Here is a 19,169-nt window from a genome sequence, read left to right as displayed (position 1 = left end):
TATGTTTGCATAGTAGAATGTATACAAAACTTGCCTTAAAATTTACTCTCTAACTTTGTCATCTACTTAATCTCAGTGTTAAAGCAGCGTCTGGCTTTTCTAAATGAAAAGAGCTCCTCAGCTAGAATCCAAAGGAATGTGTAGAGTTATTGCTGGGGTACAGAAGGAAGGGCCATAAAATGATGCAGTTGCTTTAATGGGGGTAGCACTATTAGTTACAGCAGTGGTTCTCAATGTATTTATCATTGTGAGTTGCATATGCAGCCCACAGTGTGTTAAATGGGCTGCAGGTTGAGAACCACATCATCCCTTCCCCCACAAGCTCCCCACAGTCCCCTATTCCCAGCGCCCCCCGCCCAGAGACTCCTCCACAGAGTGGGTCCAGGAGCGGAGCCCTGGGTGTGGGGCTGGGCAGCCGGACTCCTTCCCTGCTGCACACCTAAAACATGGGGCTGCTGTAGCACTCCAACAAACCCCTAGTTCCCAGTGCCCTCCACCGCCTCACTGCCCAGAATGCCCTTCCCCACAACCTGCCCAGAGACCCACTATCCCACACTCTGCTCCCCTTGGCACTCACTAGCCCCATGCTGGCAGGAGCGCTCCAGCAGGCTGCCTGATGCGGTTCCCCCCCCCCTTAGCCAGCCCCACCCCCTTTCATATTAGAGCCGCAAATTTTGAGGTTTTTGTAGCACACAACTGAGTCACAGCTGTCTGCTAATTGGGCTGCGGGTTGAGAACCACTGAGTTATAGTGTTGCATAGCAATTATAAACAGATTTTTTTTAAATTCTTGCATATAAGTTTGAGATTTTTCCTAATGAGTAGCTAAGAAACAGTCTTTAGACCCTAAATGTACTTTCTTAGCCGTACTATCAAATAATTTTATTTTTATGTCATAATTTAGGTTTTGTGTTTACCAGAAAAAGGGTTGGGTAGGGGTGGAGGAGAGATTACAAAGCATACAATCAAATGGATCAAATGCTTCCCAGTGTGGAAGGTCTGTGTAATGTCCTTTTCACCACTAAATTGGTTAGCAGAGCTTTGTCCAAATGTTTTCTGGACTGGTGAGTCTCACTCAATAAGCTTAGACATGTTTTCATTAATCCTTTTTACATGTGAATGAAAGCAGGTTTTTTATAGATAGGATTTTTAAACAGTTTTGTAATGGTGGAATTCCATACACTACTTTAAATAGTTTTACTTTTTAGTTCTTGTGCGGTATCACAGTGATCAGTTTATCTTCAATCCAAATTGGATGAAGTGAAGAAAAGAAATACCACAGATGGTGAAAAGTGAATTAAATTTGAAAAATTCTCTTCAGTTTTAAAAAGTTGATCTGCACATACTTCCGTGGCAGATACTTGGGTTGATGCACTGTTCTAATTATTGCTCTACCCTCGTCATTCCCATGTCCCTTTGGGGACAAACTGTCCCATTTTTACAATGCATGGGTCTTGATTACATCTGACAGCTATGTTCTAGACACTGTCAGATGGGCTATGCCATTCAGTTCCTCTCCACATGCCCTCCATATCCCCCTATTTCTCTTCAGGGACCCGTCTCACAAAACACTGCTCATTAAGCAAGTCAGCCCTCTGCTGACATTGGGAGCGGTGGAGGAAGTTCTGCTAGAACACCGGGGCCACGGCTTGTACTCCTGGTACTTCTTGATACCAAAACCCAAGGGTGGGATAAGACCTATTGTTGACTTTCGCAGCCTCAACATATTCATCAAATACATGAAATTCAGCATAGTCACTCTATTGGCTTTCTTCCCGGGCTGTCTCAGAATGATTGGTTAGCTGCTCTGGATCACAGGATGCTTATTCTCATATGGCGATTCTAATGAACCACAGGAAATTTTCTTCGTTTGTGGTAGAAGAACATTTAGCCTCTTTTCTGCCCCCGACTGTTCACTAAATACATTGCTGTGATCATGGCATATCTCAGGAGGAAAGAAATCCATATTTTCCTGTACCTCAACAATTGGTTACTGAGGGGCGGCTCTAGAGAGGAGGTTCTTGCCAGCGTCACCATCACGTTGTCTGTGCTGTACCAACTGGGGCTCATTTTAAATGCCAGAAAGTCATAGTTTGCTCCCACTCAGAAAATTGAGTTCACTGGGGCCCTGTTAGATTCCATGAGGTCGAGAACGTTCCTCCAACCAGCTGCTTCCAGGCAATTCAACAGCTCTGCATCGGTCTGCAATCTCAGCCCTCCACGACAGTTAGGATGTCTCTGAGCCCATTGGGACGTAGGTGGTCTAGTTTGCCAAGTTGTCCCTTCACCCTCTTCGTATGTGGTCTCAGGATGGTCTACTGCCCTTGTCATAAACAGATAGTTAAGGGTTAATGCCTCTTTTACCTGTAAAGGGTTAAGGAGTTCCCCTAGCCTAGCTGACACCTGACCAGAGGAACCAATGGGGGAACAAGATGTTTCAAAAGGAAGGAGGGAAGTTTTCCTTTGTTTAGAGTTTCAGTTTCTGCCGGAGTGAAAAAGATCAAGGAACCAACCTCTTATCAAAGTAGTAAGTTTTAGAAAGGGATAAATAGGTTTGTTTATTTTCTTTGTAACTTGTCTTGATACCATTAAGGGAATTATCAAATTTGGGTATTTTTTTTTTTTTTGTAACTAAATTTGTGTCCAGGGGAACATCCTCTGTGTTTTGAATCTGTTGTCAGTGAGAGTAGCCGGTATGCTAATCTCTTCCAGAGGGTTTTCTTTTACCTTTCTTTTCTTTAATTAAAAGCCTTTTTCTTAGTACCTTATTGATTTTTCCTTGTTTTTAGATCCAAGGGGGTTGGAGCTGGATCCACCAGGAGTTGGTGGGAGAAAGGAGGGGGGATGGTTAATTTCTCCTTGTTTTAAGATCCAAGGGGTTTGGATCTGTGTTCACCAGGAAATTGGTGAAGTCTCTCAAGGCTACCCTGGGAGGGGAAGGTTTTGGGGGGAAAGGGGGAGTTCCAGACGGAGGGATCTGGATGGTGGCAGCGATACCAGATCTAAGCTGGTAATTAAGCTTAGAAGTGTCCATGCAGGTCCCCACATCTGTACCCTAGAGTTCAGAGTGGGGAAGGAACCTTGACAGCCCTGCCTTACATTCTCTGGATAGATTGGTTTGTGTTCCTCCACTAGTCCTAGACCCCTTGAGCTGTTTGGCATCCCTGAGCAATGTGTACTGAGGAGTCCCCTTCACTCAGCCCTCTCCAACCAAGCTATTGGTTACTGATGCCTCCCTTTTGGGTTGCGGGGGGGAGGATGCATCTGGACTCAGTGTGTGCAGAGCCTGGGGTTGGAACAGGAAACCTCACTTCATATCAACATTTGGGCCATCCACAATGTATATTGTCCCTTCCGGGACCGTATCAGACACACAGTGGTTCACATACTCCCCGATAATACCACTGCGATGTACTATGTGAAAAAACAAGGAGGAGCACTTTCCAGGTTACTCTGCCCAGAGGCCATCTACCTGGGGCAGTTCTGCATCGAAGAAGACATCACTGCTGTAGCAGTCCACTTGCTGGAGATGCACTATTGTCTTGCGAACCATTTCAGTAGGTTTTTCGCCATGAGTGATCCCTGACAGCGAGACACCTCCAGGTTGTCTTTGCGATATGGGATATCCCCACGATTGATCTGTTTGTGATGAGGAAAAACAGAAAGTGTTGCCTATTCTGTTCTGGGGTGGGGGTAGAGGGCTCGGCCTGGGCTCCCTCTGATGCTTTCCAATGTAGCACATAGTCAACTCTGTTGTACACATTTCTCCCTATTCTGATTCTGATCATTCCTCTGGTTATCCTCAAGCTCAAGGTGGATTGGGGCAAGCTCATCCTAATTGCTCCAGTGTGGCTGAAACAGCGCTGGTTCACATACCTCCTTGTTCAGGCTCCCATACTGCTTCCTCTCCGTCCTGATCTGCTCACTCAGAACCATGGCCACACCCTCCATCCTGTGATCAGCTCCACGCACCTCATGGCGTGGCTGCTGCATAGCTGAATGAAGAGGTAGAGTAGTGCTTGGCGGCTGTCCAGCAAGTCCGACTCAACAGTAGGAAGTCCTCCACTAGGAGAGCCTACTTAGTGAAGTGGAAGAGGTTCTTGGTGCTGTTCTTTGTCTGTGGGACCCAATCAACAGGGACTTGGAGTATCTACTACATCTTTAGAAATCAGGCCTTACCCTCAGTTCACTGAGTGTGTGTTTGGCAGCAATATCAATGTTTCATCCCATTATTTAGGAGAAATCAGTTATTTCCGATGCCACGGTGACTAAGGCCTGGTCTACACTAGGACTTTAATTCGAGTTTAGCAGCGTTAATTCGAATTAACCGTGCACCCGTCCACACCAGGAAGCCATTTAATTCGACCTAGAGGGCTCTTTAGTTCGAATTCGGTACTCCACCCCGACGAGGGGAGTAGCGCTAAATTCGACATGGCTATGTCGAATTAGGCTAGGTGTGGATGCAAATCGAACTTACTAGCTCCGGGAGCTATCCCACACTGCACCACTCTGTTGACGCTCTGGACAGCAGTCCAAGCTTGGATTCTCTGACCAGCCACACAGGAAATGACCCGGGAGAATTTGAATTCCTTTTCCTGTCTGGCCAGTTTGAATCTCAATTCCTGGTTGGACATCGGGGCAAGCTCAGCAGCACCTGCAACGATGCAGAGCTCTCCAGCAGAGGAGTCCATGCAATCCCAGAGTAGAAAGAGGTCCCCAGCATGGACAGACCGGGAAGTCCTGGATCTGATCGCTGTGTGGGGCGATGAGTCTGTGCTTTCGGAGCTGCGCTCCAACAAACGGAATGCAAAGACCTACGAGAAGGTCTCCAAAGCCATGGCACTCAGAGGATACAGCTGGGATACAACGCAGTGCCGCGTGAAAATCAAGGACCTGAGACAAGGCTACCAAAAAGTCAGAGCGGCAAACGGACGCTCCGGAGCCCAGCCCCAGACATGCCGCTTCTACGAGGCACTGCATGCCATTCTAGGTGGGTCTGCCACCACTGCCCCACCAGTGACAGTGGACTCTGAGGATGGCATAGTGTCGACGGGCAGTTCCTCGGCGTTGTTCGCCGATGGGGAAGATGAGGAAGGGTTTGTGGAGGACGGCGCAGGCGACAGCGCTTACAATACCGCTTTCCCCGACAGCCAGGATCTCTTCATCACCCTCACAGAGATCCCCTACCAACCCTCCCCGGCCGTTAACATGGACTCAGAATCAGGGGAAGGATCACTCGGTAAGTGTTATAAACATGGAAACATTTCTTTATTAAACAACAGGAATATATACTATATAAAAACTAGCTAAAAAGTTGTCCATATAAAACTATATAAAAAGGTCCACACATATAGGGATTGAACAGAAATCCTCTTGGGACAGTTCCACGAAGCTATCGTACAGGTACTCGAAAAGCCTCCGCAGGAGGTTCCTGGGGAGAGGTGCCTTATGTGGTGCTCCGTTGAAGCACACTCTTCCGCGCCAGGCCATCCTCAAGTAGAAAGGAATCATTGCCTCGACCAGCATGGCTGCATACGGTCCTGGTCTGTGCAGGGAGTCTATCAGCATCCTCTCTCTCTCTGCCCGAGTGACCCGCCTCAGGGTAATGTCATTCGGCGACTGCTGCATCTAAGTAGGGCAATTAGTGTACTGTTACTACTGTGAATGCTTGAGTTTTACTTTGCATAGCAAAGACCTTCGTTTAACAGCCACGTGCTGGAGGCCGCACAGGAAAAGCATACAGTGATCTTTCCCTGGCACAGCCGCAAGGGGTGGAACGGGGTCAGACTTTCTGCTTTCCTGATTGCCTTCTGCGGGAGGACACAGCTATCCATTAACTGTTAAGCAGCCTATAGTCTAGGGCTTACCAGGCCTGGTAGATAAACGGATTCAGCTGTACCGCCCCGCTTGTCCGATCTCCGGTGCAAGACCGCAGCCACTGAAAGCGTATTCCGAAATCTCGAACTTGTCCTGAGAGCTCGTGAGACTAGGTGCCCTGTATGGTCTTGTTCACAGAAACTGAGTAGACTGTGTTCAGTGTTCGCAAACATGTATCTTTTCAAGGAAATCACTTCCTTTTTCCCATCACACAGCTGCAGCTCTTTCACGAACTGCCCCGCCATCCCCCTCACAGAGGCTGGCGCAGATTAGGCGGCGAAAGAAAAAGACTAGGGACGACATGTTCTCGGAACTGATGGCCTGCTCCAGAGCCGAGGCGGCCGAGCAGAGACGGTGGAGGGAGACCCTATGTCACCACCAGCGCTCACACATCGAACGGGAGGACAGGTGGCGGCAGGAAGACCAGCAGGCGACTCAAACCCTGCTTGGGCTAATGAGGGAGCAAACGGACACGCTCCGGCGCCTTGTAGATGTTCTGCAGGACCGCAGGCAGGAGGAGAGAGCTCCCCTGCACTGTATCTGCAACCGCAATCCCCCGCCACAAAGTCCTGTCCCCCCCTCACCCAAAATAACAAGAAGGAGGGGCGCTAGGGGCCGTGAAAACTGGCACAGCACCCCAGCAGAGCGCTCATGTACCACACCGGTCTGATGCCAAAAACTTTGAGAAGTGCTTCCCTTCCTGCATCACCCAGTCCCAAATCCAAGTTTCATCCCCCCACTGTGTAGTTGACTATTAAAAGTGGTTTGTTGTTAGTCACTGTGTCCGTCCCGTTTTTCGTGTCAGAAGACTTTGTGTGAAGGGGGAGGGGTTAATCGCATAGGACAGCCTCCATTACCAGGGTACAGACTTGGGGGCAGGATCAACAGCAGGACACACACAGACTGCAGTCACTAGGCACCAGGGTCAGTCTGGGAGGTGTATGCTGCCCCGGGTCAGTCTGTGAGGTGTATGCTGCCCCAGGGTCCTAGCGCCTGCCAGCCACAAATGGCAAGGCAGGCTGCCCTTACCATGCCCTTCCACCCTAGCCACGAGCCTCTCCGATGCCCTGAGCCCCAGCAAGAGCCCTCATCCACGGACACATACTCACCCTTCCCACACACCCCGCACCCCATCCGACGCCCCCACCCCCCGCCCCGAGCCTGCCTCCACACACCGTCCCAAAGACGGCACCCCTCACCCCTTCCTGCAAACCCACCCCTTCCTGCACACCCACCTGCAACCGTCCTCCCCCCAGAGACCGCTGTAGGAGCAGGAGCCTGTCATTCCTCTAGTGTAGAAGCGGTCTGTACATCAGTGCACACCGTACCCACCACAGTCTGCGTCCATGTTTCAACCCTAGAACAGGAATTCATAATTAAAGAAAACATTGTTAATAATCAGTGTTCAATTAACTTTATTTTAAAACGTGTGTTAGAATGGGGGAAACCTGGAGAATGGGGTATGTAACCGCAGATCGAAGTCAACAGTCACTAAAACAGGCTCAGGTTCAGCTTCTCTGTAAGTCAAGTGGACAGTCATAGGTTACCCTGCTCTCCGAGGAACCTAGCTTTCAAAGCCTCCCGGATGCACAGCGCTTCCCGCTGGGATCTTCTATCGGCACGGCTGTCTGGCTGAGCGTAATCAGCAGCCAGGCGATTTGCCTCAACCTCCCATCCCGCCATAAAGGTCTCCCCCTTGCTCTCACAGAGATTGTGGAGCACACAGCAAGCTGCAATAACGGGGATATTTTTTTCGCTGAGGTCCGAGCGAGTGAGTAAGCTCCGCCATCTCCCCTTGAGATGTCCGAAAGCACACTCCACCACCATTCTGCACTTGCTCAGCCGGTAGTTGAAGAGTTCCTTCTCAGTGTCCAAGGCGCCTGTATAGGGCTTCATGAGCCAGGGCATTAGCGGGTGGGCTGGGTCCCCGAGGATCACTGTAGGCATCTGCACATCCCCAACCGTTATTTTGTGGTCCGGGAAGAAACTACCTGCCTGGAGGCATCTAAACAGACCAGAGTTCCTGAACACACGCGCGTCATGAACCTTGCCCGGCCACCCGACGTAGATGTTGGTAAAACATCCCCTATGGTCCACCAGTGCTTGCAGCACCATAGAAAAGTAGCCCTTTCGGTTAATGTAGTGGCTGGCCTGGTGGGCTGGTCCCAGGATAGGGATGTGAGTCCCATCTATAGCCCCACCGCAGTTTGGGAATCCCATCGCGGCGAAGCCATCTCTGACGACCTCGACGTTTCCTAGAGTCACTACCTTTGAGAACAGTTGCTCAACAATTGTGTGGGCTACTTGAATCACAGCAAGCCCTACGGTAGATTTGCCCACGCCAAAGTGGTTCGCTACTGACCGGTAGCTCTCTGGCGTGGCAAGTTTCCAGAGGGCTATGGCCACTCGCTTCTGCACAGTCAGGGCTGCTCGCATCCGGGTGTCCTGGCGATTCAGGGCAGGGGACAGCAAGTCACAGAGTTCAAGGAAAGTGCCCTTACGCATCCTGAAGTTTCGCAGCCACTGTGATTCATCCCAGACCTGCAGCACTATGCGGTCCCACCAGTCCGTGCTTGTTTCCCGGGCCCAGAATCGCCGTTCCACACCATGAACTTGACCCATTGCCACCATGATCTCCACTGCGTGGCGTACCCTGCTTTGTGAGAGGTCTGCGCCACTCTCCTCACCGCGCTGCCGGAGCCTCCTCGCCCGATTTCTCAGCAGCTGACTGTGGAAGAGGTGGACGATAAGGTGCGAGGAGTTGACAACGGCCATAAGTGCAGCGATGATCGCAGCGGGTTCCATGCTCGCAGTGCTGTGGCGTCTGCGCTGTAACCGACCAGAGAAGGGCGCGAACAGATTTCCCGCCGGCGCTTTCAGGGAGGGAGGGCGTGATTGACGGTTCAATGACGACAGTTACCCAAAACCACCCTCGACACATTTTTTTCCCCAGCAGGCATTGGGGGCTCTACCCAGCATTCCAATGGGCAGCGGGAACTGTGGGATAGCTTCCCACAGTGCAATGCTTCCAAAGTCGACGCTGGCCCCGTTACTGTGGACTCAAAGTCGAATTAGTGTCCGTAGTGTGGATACACAAATTCGACTTCATAAGGTCGATTCCACAAATTCGAATTAAGTTAATTCGAAATAGTCTTGTAGTGTAGACGTACCCTAAGATTTCTGAAAGGGCTTTTCCACTTACATCATGAGGTCCGAGAGCCAGTCCTGTTGTGGGACCCAAATGCAGTTCTGGTGGTTCTAATTGGCCCTCATTGGAGCTGCTTGCATCCTGTCCACTGCCCCTCCTGTCTCCAAAAACTGCATTCTTGATAACCATTACATCTGCAAGGAGGCTGGGTCAGTTGCAGGTTCTGATGGTGGGCCCTTCTTACATGCATTTCTTCAAGGGCAAATAATGCTTTGGCCACAGCCAAAGTTTTTTCCAGGGTGATCTGAGTTTCATCTGAATCAGGCAGTATATTTATCTGTTTTTTTTATCCCTAAGACACATTCCTTTCCAGAGAAACAGCATCTCCGTATGTTGGATGTCAAACAGTATCTAACCTTTCATCTGCACAGGACCGAACTTATAGTAAACTTTTCTAAGGTCATTAAGACTAATTTTTAACTTATTTATCATTAAATCATCAAATGGGAAAAATCCTTGAACCCCTTTATTTTGAATCTTGCTTTTATTAGATTCAATTATTGTTTCATTTTAAGTATTATGACATGATAGAACAGTATAACTTTTTTTCTTTCAGATTTATTACACTGGCAAATATCAGAGCCTGGGAATCAAACAAGGTGGTCCTTCAGCAGGAAAATGGGTTGAGCTGCCAATCACGAAATCTCCAAAGATTATCCAGTTCTCAGTCGGACATGATGGTTCGCATGCCTTACTTGTTGCAGAGGATGGAAGTATATTCTTTACAGGCTCTGCTAGTAAAGGAGAGGATGGTGAATCAAGTAGGTTTTACTATTGTATTATCAATGGCTTGATATAGAATTGGTACTTGTAAATTATACCAGTAAAATCAATATTAACCAGTCCTTAAGGTGTGAAAGGAAAAATGGGTAGGCTACTAGAACAATCCATGAGCATATCATCAACATGCTTATGCACATTATCTGCAAGTAAACACAAGTTTGTGTTTGAACCCAGCAGCAAACATAAAAAGCGATGTTCACAAGCATGTTAGTCATTAAGGTGCCACTGGACTCCTTGAATATTAATGTTACCTAATGCACAAATGTTGGAAAACAAGGAAATGTAGAATTAAGAGACACTTCCTACACAACCTTAACACTGGCTTCTTTGATCCCAGCCCTTAAGAGACCCTCAGGGTATGTCTACACTTGGAGCTTTGGTTGTGATTCAGAGCTCACGTAGACATGCTTGTGCTAGCTCTCATTGAGCTAGCACACTAAAAACAGTAGTGTAGCTAGAGTACATTGGGCAACAGTGAGTGGTGGCATGGGCTAGCTGTGCTGAATGCGTACTCACTGTGCTCATGTGGGTCTGTGGCTGCGCTGCCTCTAACACTTCTTGTGCTACCGAGGCTATACTATTTTTTGCGTGCTATCTCAATGAGGGTTAGTGTGAGTCTACTTGAAGTGAGAATCACACCCGCAGCTCCAAGTGTAGATATACTCTCCAAGAGATCCCAGAAGCTTAACCTTCCATTAACTTCTGCAAACCATCAGCAAGTCATCCTGGGATCACTGGTGCTTGACAGAGTGCAGTGAAGGTCCACTGGACTAGGAGTTGGAGTGTTGATTTGGAATTGTATTGGAACAGAGAAGATGGCAGTTTTGATTAGGGGAGGGATTAGGATGCTGTTGATTAGGGGTGTAATCTGCCTATCCGTTTCCGCTCCTCCTCGCCATGTAAGCCAGGTTCTGAAAGGGACTTGTCTATCTTGGGTGGTCTGAGTCCCCCGCTCCTTCCCCCATGTGTTGGGTTCGGGGGGTCCCTGCTCCCCCACCCATGGTCTGATCCCTGCCCCATGTGTGTACCAGCATCTGCGGGGTTCTACCCATCTAGGGGTCTTCCTTCCCACCCTTGACCCCTCATGTGAGCCAAGTTCTGAGGGGCGGGGGTCTTGCCTTTCTTGGGGTGTCTACCTCTCTCCCTAGCCCTTCCCTCTGTGTGAGTCAAGATCTGGGTAAGTTCTGTCCCTCTGGGTGAGGAGTTCAAACAGGCATGCTTGGAACATGCACCAAGAATACACTGAGACTCAAATTAGGAGCTGAAAAAATGGGTAAGCTTGGTATCTTATCAAAACTCTTCAGCACTCGTGAGGTGGGAAGGGAATACTCACTGACAAGACTGGAATAGTTCACATGTCTCAGAACTATGGTTTCAGGCTGTACTCCTCTCCATGTGATATTCTTTCAGCAGAGAACTTCTCATTGAGATGAATGGGTCACTTACCACCTCCCTGAGCCTTTTATGCTGCTGATCCATGTGTAGAGCTCCAGGAATCATATAGTAGTATAATGGAGCACCAGCTCTGTTCTAGGTAACATTGGGAAGCCCTTCCTGTTTAAACCATAAATCTTCAAAATCTAAAATTTGCATGCATACAAATTGTCTTCACATTTCCTGTGCCTCATGGGAGTTCAAACTAGGGTTAGTGATCTAGGGTTAGTACCACAAAGTCTGACCCATACTCTGATGTGGCTTAGCTATTTTCAAATAAATCTATTTGTATTCCTTTTAAAGCAAAGTTTTGCTCACCTTAACTGTGAAGTCACTACTGCACTTCCATAATAAAGCAATAGTGAAATTACATTTCTAAACAGAGGTTGCTAGGTTATTGATTAATAAAGGAACAGTGTAAACAGTTTTAATTTTCAGATCCAAGAAGTGTGCTAGATGACTGAGTACAGAAGAATACCTTTTGGCCTTCTGCCACCCATCTGACTGTCTACGGTCCATTCAAAGATCAGCTGCTAAGATCATCTGTTCTGACTATGCAAACTTAGGCTGTCTACACTACGCACTTAACAACGGTGCAGCTGTGCTGCTGCCACCGCGCCATTGTAAGGGAAGCAGAGTAGCTGCTCTTTGTTGCTGGGAGAGAGGTTTCCCGGTGACCAAATAAAACCACCCCCAGTGAGGGGTGGTAGCTTTGACGAGAGAGCGGGTCCCGTCGACGAAGCGCTGTCTGCACCGGTGCTTTCCGTTATTAAAACTTTTGTTGTTCAGGGGTGTGGTTTTCACACCCTGAAACAAAAAAGTTTTTTAATGAAGAAGTGCACAACATGGGCCCGTCTATCTCTCTAGTCTGAATGGTGACTCTCAAAAAAAAAATTGTTTGTTGTGTTGTTGTGGTGTGGTACTGCAGCAAAAAAAAAAAAAAAAAAAAAAGCAGAGGAGGTCCCAGGTCCAGCAGGAGTCAGCTTTGGCTGGGCTGGCTGCATGGCTAAAAATTGTAGTGTAGATATTGAGCATGGGTTGGAGCCAGGCTCTGCGACCTGTCCCCCTTGCAGGGTTTCCAAGTGGGGGGGGTCCAGTGGATTTGGTGGGATTAAGAGTCCCAAACATTTTCCTTTGTGGTTCAGGTGGCATCAGAAAGGGGCCCCAAAACTCTGGTGGCAAAGTTAGAAGACAGTAAGAGGTTTAAAACTAAACTGCAATTGCAACCTTGATTTTGCTGAATGTGTCCAGAGGAAGCTTTTAAAATAAGTAGATACATATTGATGATGTAAAATAGGACAGACTATTTAAAATTTACTTGCAATTTCTAGGGTTTCTGAACAATTAGAGGAAATCTTAACAGTAATATCATTGTCAGCTGGCTTTCATTGGGGCTTAATCATGTTACAGTTTTAGCTAAAATATTGATAGAATTAGCGCAACTATTAGGGAAGTTAATATTGTGGCTTCTTTTGAAGCTTAATGAGACTTAAATGGGAACATGATCATATCTTGATCGGATAGATTACTGGAGGATTTAAAAACTTTTAAATCAATATCTTTAAATAATAAAAATTTGGTCGGCAGACTTACTGTGATACAAATGACTTCAGATTTTGCTTATGCATCTTTTTGGTTTCAAACACAAAACTTTTGTGAGCAATTATTGCTTTTTAGGATCACTTATTGTTGTATTGAGTATAAACGAACCAACTAAAGAAGCCTTGCAGAGTCGTCATGAAAATATTTCAGCCTTACCCTGGCGAGCTGCGTGCCAGAGGTTGCCAACCCCTGGCCTGGATGCAAATTTTGCTTGCCTATCATTCTGTTAATGATGAAAAAGTTAATGGTATTTTAAAAAAACTAACCAAAAGATTACTTTCAGTGAGAGAATCAGCAAGCAGATTTTTGTAGGCATAGTCTAAGGAAACATTATTGTATTATGAAACAAATGTTCATAGTTTAGCTGGTGAAAAGCTTATTTTCTTTTTGCCCTCACTTTTTGGTGAAAAATATTTGTAAAATGCCTTTTCTTTTAAAGCTAAAAGCAGACGTCAGTCAAAACCCTATAAGCCTAAAAAGATCATTAAAATGGAAGGAAAGATTGTCGTATATACAGCATGCAATAATGGGAGCAGTTCTGTCATTTCAAAAGATGGAGAACTCTATATGTTTGGAAAAGATGCCATTTACTCTGACAACACAAGTAAGTTGATATCTGAGACACATTATTTGAAGCCAAATAATGCCAATTAAGTACAGATGTAAGAGAGACATGTCTTTAAAATATTGTTTGGTTGTAGTTATTCGGCATTGAAACATGCCAGTTTAAATGAAATGTTAGAGAAATTTTTGTTCTAATTGGATTATGGTTCTGTATAAAAACACTTAATAAAAAACGTGTACATTTATTGTATTGACTGGGCAAATTAGTTATGACTGTTCTTCCCTCCTTCCTTGTTCTTCACTACCTCTGGCCTTGTCTACACTACAGACGCTACAGCAGCACAGCTACAGCACTACAGCTGTAGGGCTGTAGTATAAGACACTTGTTACAGTGATGGAAGGGTTTTTTTTGCCCATAGCTGTAGTTAGACCATCCCCTTGAGAGGTGGTAGCTAGGTCGACAGAAGAATTCTTCCAGCAACCTAATAGGTGTCTATACTGGGGCTTTATGTCAATTTAACTACATTTCTCGGGTATGAATTTTTCACACCACTGTCTGACATAACTAGGTGAACCTAAGCTTTAGGTGTAGATCAGACATGTGTTTTACTAACTCCAGTATTCCATCATTCTCACTTTACCTTTACTCCCGATTAAAAAAATTAAATGTTTTTTCAGCAGTACTTGTGATATAGTGAATGTCTGATGCAGAGAGAGAAAATGCTGTTCATCACCCAAATATTTTATATCTCACAGGTTTAGTAACAGATCTGAAAGGCCATTTTGTGACTCAGGTAGCTATGGGCAAAGCTCATACATGTGTGCTAATGAAGAATGGAGAGATTTGGACATTTGGTGTGAATAATAAAGGACAGTGTGGACGAGACACAGGCTCCATGAGCCAGGGAGGAAAAGGTGAGCTGCTTGTTTTTAGAAAATAACAGAATAAAAACTTAGCTAAATTTCTTTTTCAAATTGTGTTAGAAACAATATATTCTTCTTCAAGTGGTGGTCCCGATTGTATTCTACTGAGGGTTATGTGCATGAGCCTGGTGCCAGAACTTTTGAAGGTAGTACTGTTTGGCAGTCCGCACATACACCCTGAGCTGTCTTATGGTTTCGCCTGAGGTGATGATGGGTGCATGGTTCGAGCTGAAGCTTTTACTTTCCTGTCATCTTTGTGATGCACTCTCCAAAACTTTTCTAAATAGTCCTAATACTGTTCGTAGTTTTAGATGTATTATTTTGTTCTATATTCCCTTTTTTATTTTTGTTTGAAATTTTCCTTTTGTACCAGATTTAGGACTTGTGATGCCACTTTGGCAGTGTTTCTCAGCAAACGCTCCCCTCTCCCCAGGGTACTGGATTATGCTGAAGCCTCTGGGGTTCAAAATCTGTGCTTTCTGCCCTCACTCATTTTCCATCAGTTTGGGAGAAACCCATATCATGTCAAGGTGCAGTATCTGCCTCTCCTTTCCTGCCTGTTCTCAAGAGTATTGGACTCTCCACCTCAGGAGAAACTTACGGAGACTGCCATGGAACTGTCATCGGATCTTGGCCTGGGAACCGCCCCATACGTTGTCCTGAACAGGTGAAGAGTACTTCCCCTGCCATTGGGATCCGCTTGTATCAGTGCCAAGGATCCCGTGCTGGGCCCACCCATCAACCAAGGAAGCATGTGCATAAACATGACAGTAAGTCTTTCTCCAAGTCTAAGAAGGATTCGGCACTGTCCACAAGTTATGTCCATGAAGGAGGCACGTGTTCCGAGTCTCACAAGACCGAGTAACAACCACACCAATTTCTGGATCCACCTTTGATGATCATAGATCCTGCGACTCCACCACTTGTGGCCCACCAGCATCCTGGGAACAGTCTGTCTCCAGACAGATGCAGTTCCTGTTACCGGCTTCTTCAGTGGAACAGGTACCATTGGCTCCCTCTCCCCTTCTCCCCAGGGGACATAGAAGCACTCCAGATCCCGATGTGTTGTTTGTGCTGGAAGGACTACGGTCTCCACTGGCCCAGATCCGATTACCAAATTAAAGGGACCCTTCCCCTGATATCAAGTATCAGAGGGGTATCCGTGTTAGTCTGGATCTGTAAAAGCAGCAAAGAGTCCTGTGACACCTTATAGACTAACAGACATATTGGAGCATGAGCGTTCGTGGGTGAATACCCACTTCCTCCGATACGTTCCTGCTGCCTCTATTTCCTATGCCACTGGCATTTGGCAGGATTTCTGACGCATCTGATTCGGACAATACAGATGTCTGACACAGTCTACTGATCCTGTTCCAGAAGCACAACTACCGGAAGGTTCCCACATCCCCACTTTGCCTGTCCCACAAAAATGGTATCCGGCACTCCCTCACCTTGTCACCACAACCCTCGTAAGGCAGGCGTTCCAACATGGCACTGGATGATGCACCAGTTAGCCCGACTCCAATGGTACCAATGAATCTAGAGAGATATCCCTTATCTTCTCCAGATGTTGCCACCTCTTCAATCCCCTCCTTTCCACCAGACAACTGTCATAAATTCCAAGAATTGCTGCGGAGAATAGCCAATGCCCTGGTGATCCTATTAGAGGAAGTACAAGCCAGTCAACACCAGCTACTTGACATCTTACACACTTTGGTACCAGTGAGGGTGGCCCTGCCAATCAGTGAGGCCATCCTCCAACCCCGGCCACGTGTGCACCTTCCCCGAAAGGGGCTGAAAAAAGGTATTATGTCCCCACCAAAGGATCAGAGTTCCTGTTCTCTCGTCCTCCCCTGAACTAATTGGTCATCCAGGTGGCTTTTGAGCATTCCAAGCAACAACAGCCCTGCTTCACCCCATCCGATAGAGAGGGTAAGAGACTAGATATCATGGGCAGAAAGATCTTCTCCTTGGTTGGACTCCAATTTAAAATTACTTAGCCCTGATGGGAAAGTATGATTTTATTAACTATGGGCAATTGGCTGAGTTCGCAGACAATCTACCTTTGCAAGATTGGATAGTTCCAGGCAGTTCTACAAGAGGGCAAGTTACTCACTAGGTCCATGCTACAGTGAACTCCTCAGACATAACTTCCTGTGTCTTGGCAGTGGGGATTGACATGAGGAGGGAATCCTGGTTACACACCTTTGGCTTCCCTAGGGAGGTGCAGAACACTATAGACCTCCCACTTGACAGATTGCACCTCTTCAGTTAGAAGATGGATGAATTCCTCCACTCCCTAATGAACTGTAGAGCCACTTTAAGATCTCTGGGTATTTATACACCAGCACCAAGAGGAAATTCTACCTCCTGCCCCAATCACATTGTTAGAGGGTCTCACAACTATACCATTAATACACCTATGAGCCTTCTCAAAAGTGCTGTAAGGTTCACAGACCATATCTGCTTATGTTGACTGCCAGTCATCTACTCAATTCACCTAATCATCACATAAGTGGTATTTGAGTGTTCTTACAGAGATGTCAACCACTTCATACACCAATATCCATCCTACCACCTTCAGGGACCGTCTCAAACTCTTTCTGCCATCATGGAAAGCAATAGCAGTGGACAGATGGGCCCTAGATATTTTCCAGAGTGACTACGTCATAGAGTTTACTGTGATGCCCTCATCTCACCCTCCTCCGTGGTCCACATGCATGGAACACCCATGCAATGACCTCTTACAACTAGAAGTTTACTCCTTATTGCAGAGGGGAACTGTGGAACTAATCCAAGACTCCTTTCATGGAACAGGGTTCTACTCAAGCTACTTTCTAGTCCCCCCCCCCCAAAATGGAGGATGGGGGCTGATATTGGATCTTCAACTCCTCAGCCGTTCCATTTCCAAACGAAGATTCTGTATGGTCACACTTGCAATAATCATTCCCTCCCTTGAAAAAGGCACGTGGTTTGTGACTTTAGATATGCAGGATGCTTACTTCCATATTGATACACACCTGACACACACAAGGTTTCTGAGGTTCAAGGTGGTACCTCAACACCTTCAATACAGGGTCCTATTGTTTGGATTTACCACTGCCCCTGAGTATTCACGTAAGTGTTCTCAGTGGTGGCAGCTCATCTCAGATGTCAGAGGACCCTCATTTTCCCCTATCTGGACAACTAATAGCAGCATGGTCCAAGGAAGAGGCCCAGAAATCAGCATCCCAACTGCTTCTACTCCTTTTCTCCCTTGAGGTCAGTGTCAACGTTGAGAAATCAATGTTACATCCTACTCAATTCCTGGAGTTCATAGGAGCTCGCGTAGATGTGACTTCTGCCCGAGTGTACCTTCCACTAAAGATTCTAAACAATAAGGGAACTAATTTCTTTGGTGATCTCCAAACCTTGGATTTCGGCCAAAATTTACGTTTCTTTCTTGGGACACAAGGCAGCCTGCATGTATGTCATGCTATTTACATGCTTACTCCTGCATGGCCTTCAACTCTGGCTGCAAGAGGATCTAATTCTCCCATGCACCAGCCGATGAACGCTCTGCTGCACATGCCACCAGAAGTTCTCTCCTCACTACAATGGTGGATGAACCCACTATGAGTCTGCTCAGGAATTACCTCCCTCCTCTCCTTGTCCACTGTTACAGTCATAACAGAGGCATCCCACATAGGTGACTGCATGACACAAAGCACGTGGACAACATGGAAGGCCAGGATGCACCTAAATATATTGGAACTCCAGGCAGTACTTAAAGTGTGCCTGGCGTTCCTGCCAGCCATCCAGGACTGGCACGTTGTTCTCACTTCAGACAACATCACCACGCTCTTCTACGTAAATAAGAAAGGGGAAATGAGATCCAAATGCTATGTACAGAAGCTATACACCTATAGGAATGGTGCATCGGACACCACATTCTTCTGATAGTAGCCTACCTACTGGGCACCCAGAAAGTGTTTGTCAATGCTTTCAGCAGAAACTTTGCAACTGACCATGAGTGTGAATTGCATGATTCTGTAATCATGGACATCTTTGACTGGAGCCCCCGTGAGGGATCTTTTTGCATCCCACAACACCACCAAATGCACCCAGTATTGTTCAAGATGAGGAATTAGAGCCCAATGACAGGGGGACTCCCTAGTCAGGCAGCTGGTTGGACTGCACAAACTATGCCTCCTCCCCCTTACCCTTCCTACCATGAGCAATCCACAAGATCAGACAAGAGAAAGCAACAACCATCCTGATAGCCCCTTCTGACTTCTTCAATTCTCCTTTGCGTGTAGAAGCAACCTCCACTCATGCTTTGGACATTCCTGGAGCTAGAGACTCAACACACTGGCAGGCTAAGACACTGCAACCCGCATACCCTTCAACTGATGGCTTGCTTTTTGGATGGACACCTCCATTAGCTCGGGAATATTCTTTGGCACTGTGAGCAGTCCTTTCAAGCAGCAGGAAAGACTCCACAAGATGCTTGTATCGTGCCAAATGGATGCAGTTCACCTCCTGGGCTACACAACAGGGTCTTGTCCCTGAAGCGGTGGGCATCTCACTAATCTGGGAATATTTCCTGTATCTGAAAGACTCGGGACTTGCCCTCAGCTCCATTAAATACAAGTAGCTACCATTAGTACTTTTCACCCACCAGTGGACGGCAATTCAATTTTTACCCACCCCATAACTGTATGAGTCTGGAAAGGTCGTCTTCTATGAAAATACCCTCCTATCCAGCCTATTGACCCCCCATTGTGACTGTAACCTAG

The 19,169-nt window shown here is 46.9% G+C and overlaps 1 protein-coding gene across 11 annotated transcripts in view; it reads left to right on the top strand.

Moving 5' to 3' along the window:
* The window catches only part of MYCBP2 (MYC binding protein 2), a 432,876-nt gene that overhangs the window by 91,712 nt on the left and 321,995 nt on the right, over positions 1-19,169 (top strand). For all 11 annotated transcript variants that reach the window (XM_039512057.1, XM_039512192.1, XM_039512052.1 and 8 more), the window contains 3 exons: positions 9,641-9,845; positions 13,343-13,507; positions 14,224-14,382. In XM_039512057.1, coding sequence (XP_039367991.1) covers positions 9,641-9,845; positions 13,343-13,507; positions 14,224-14,382 — 529 coding nt within the window. The remainder of the gene's footprint in view (positions 1-9,640; positions 9,846-13,342; positions 13,508-14,223; positions 14,383-19,169) is intronic.

Source organism: Mauremys reevesii, linkage group 1 (assembly GCF_016161935.1).
Source record: "Mauremys reevesii isolate NIE-2019 linkage group 1, ASM1616193v1, whole genome shotgun sequence".
In the NCBI taxonomy this organism is placed as follows: Eukaryota; Metazoa; Chordata; order Testudines; family Geoemydidae; genus Mauremys; species Mauremys reevesii.
This window is presented reverse-complemented; position numbering and strand designations above follow the sequence as displayed.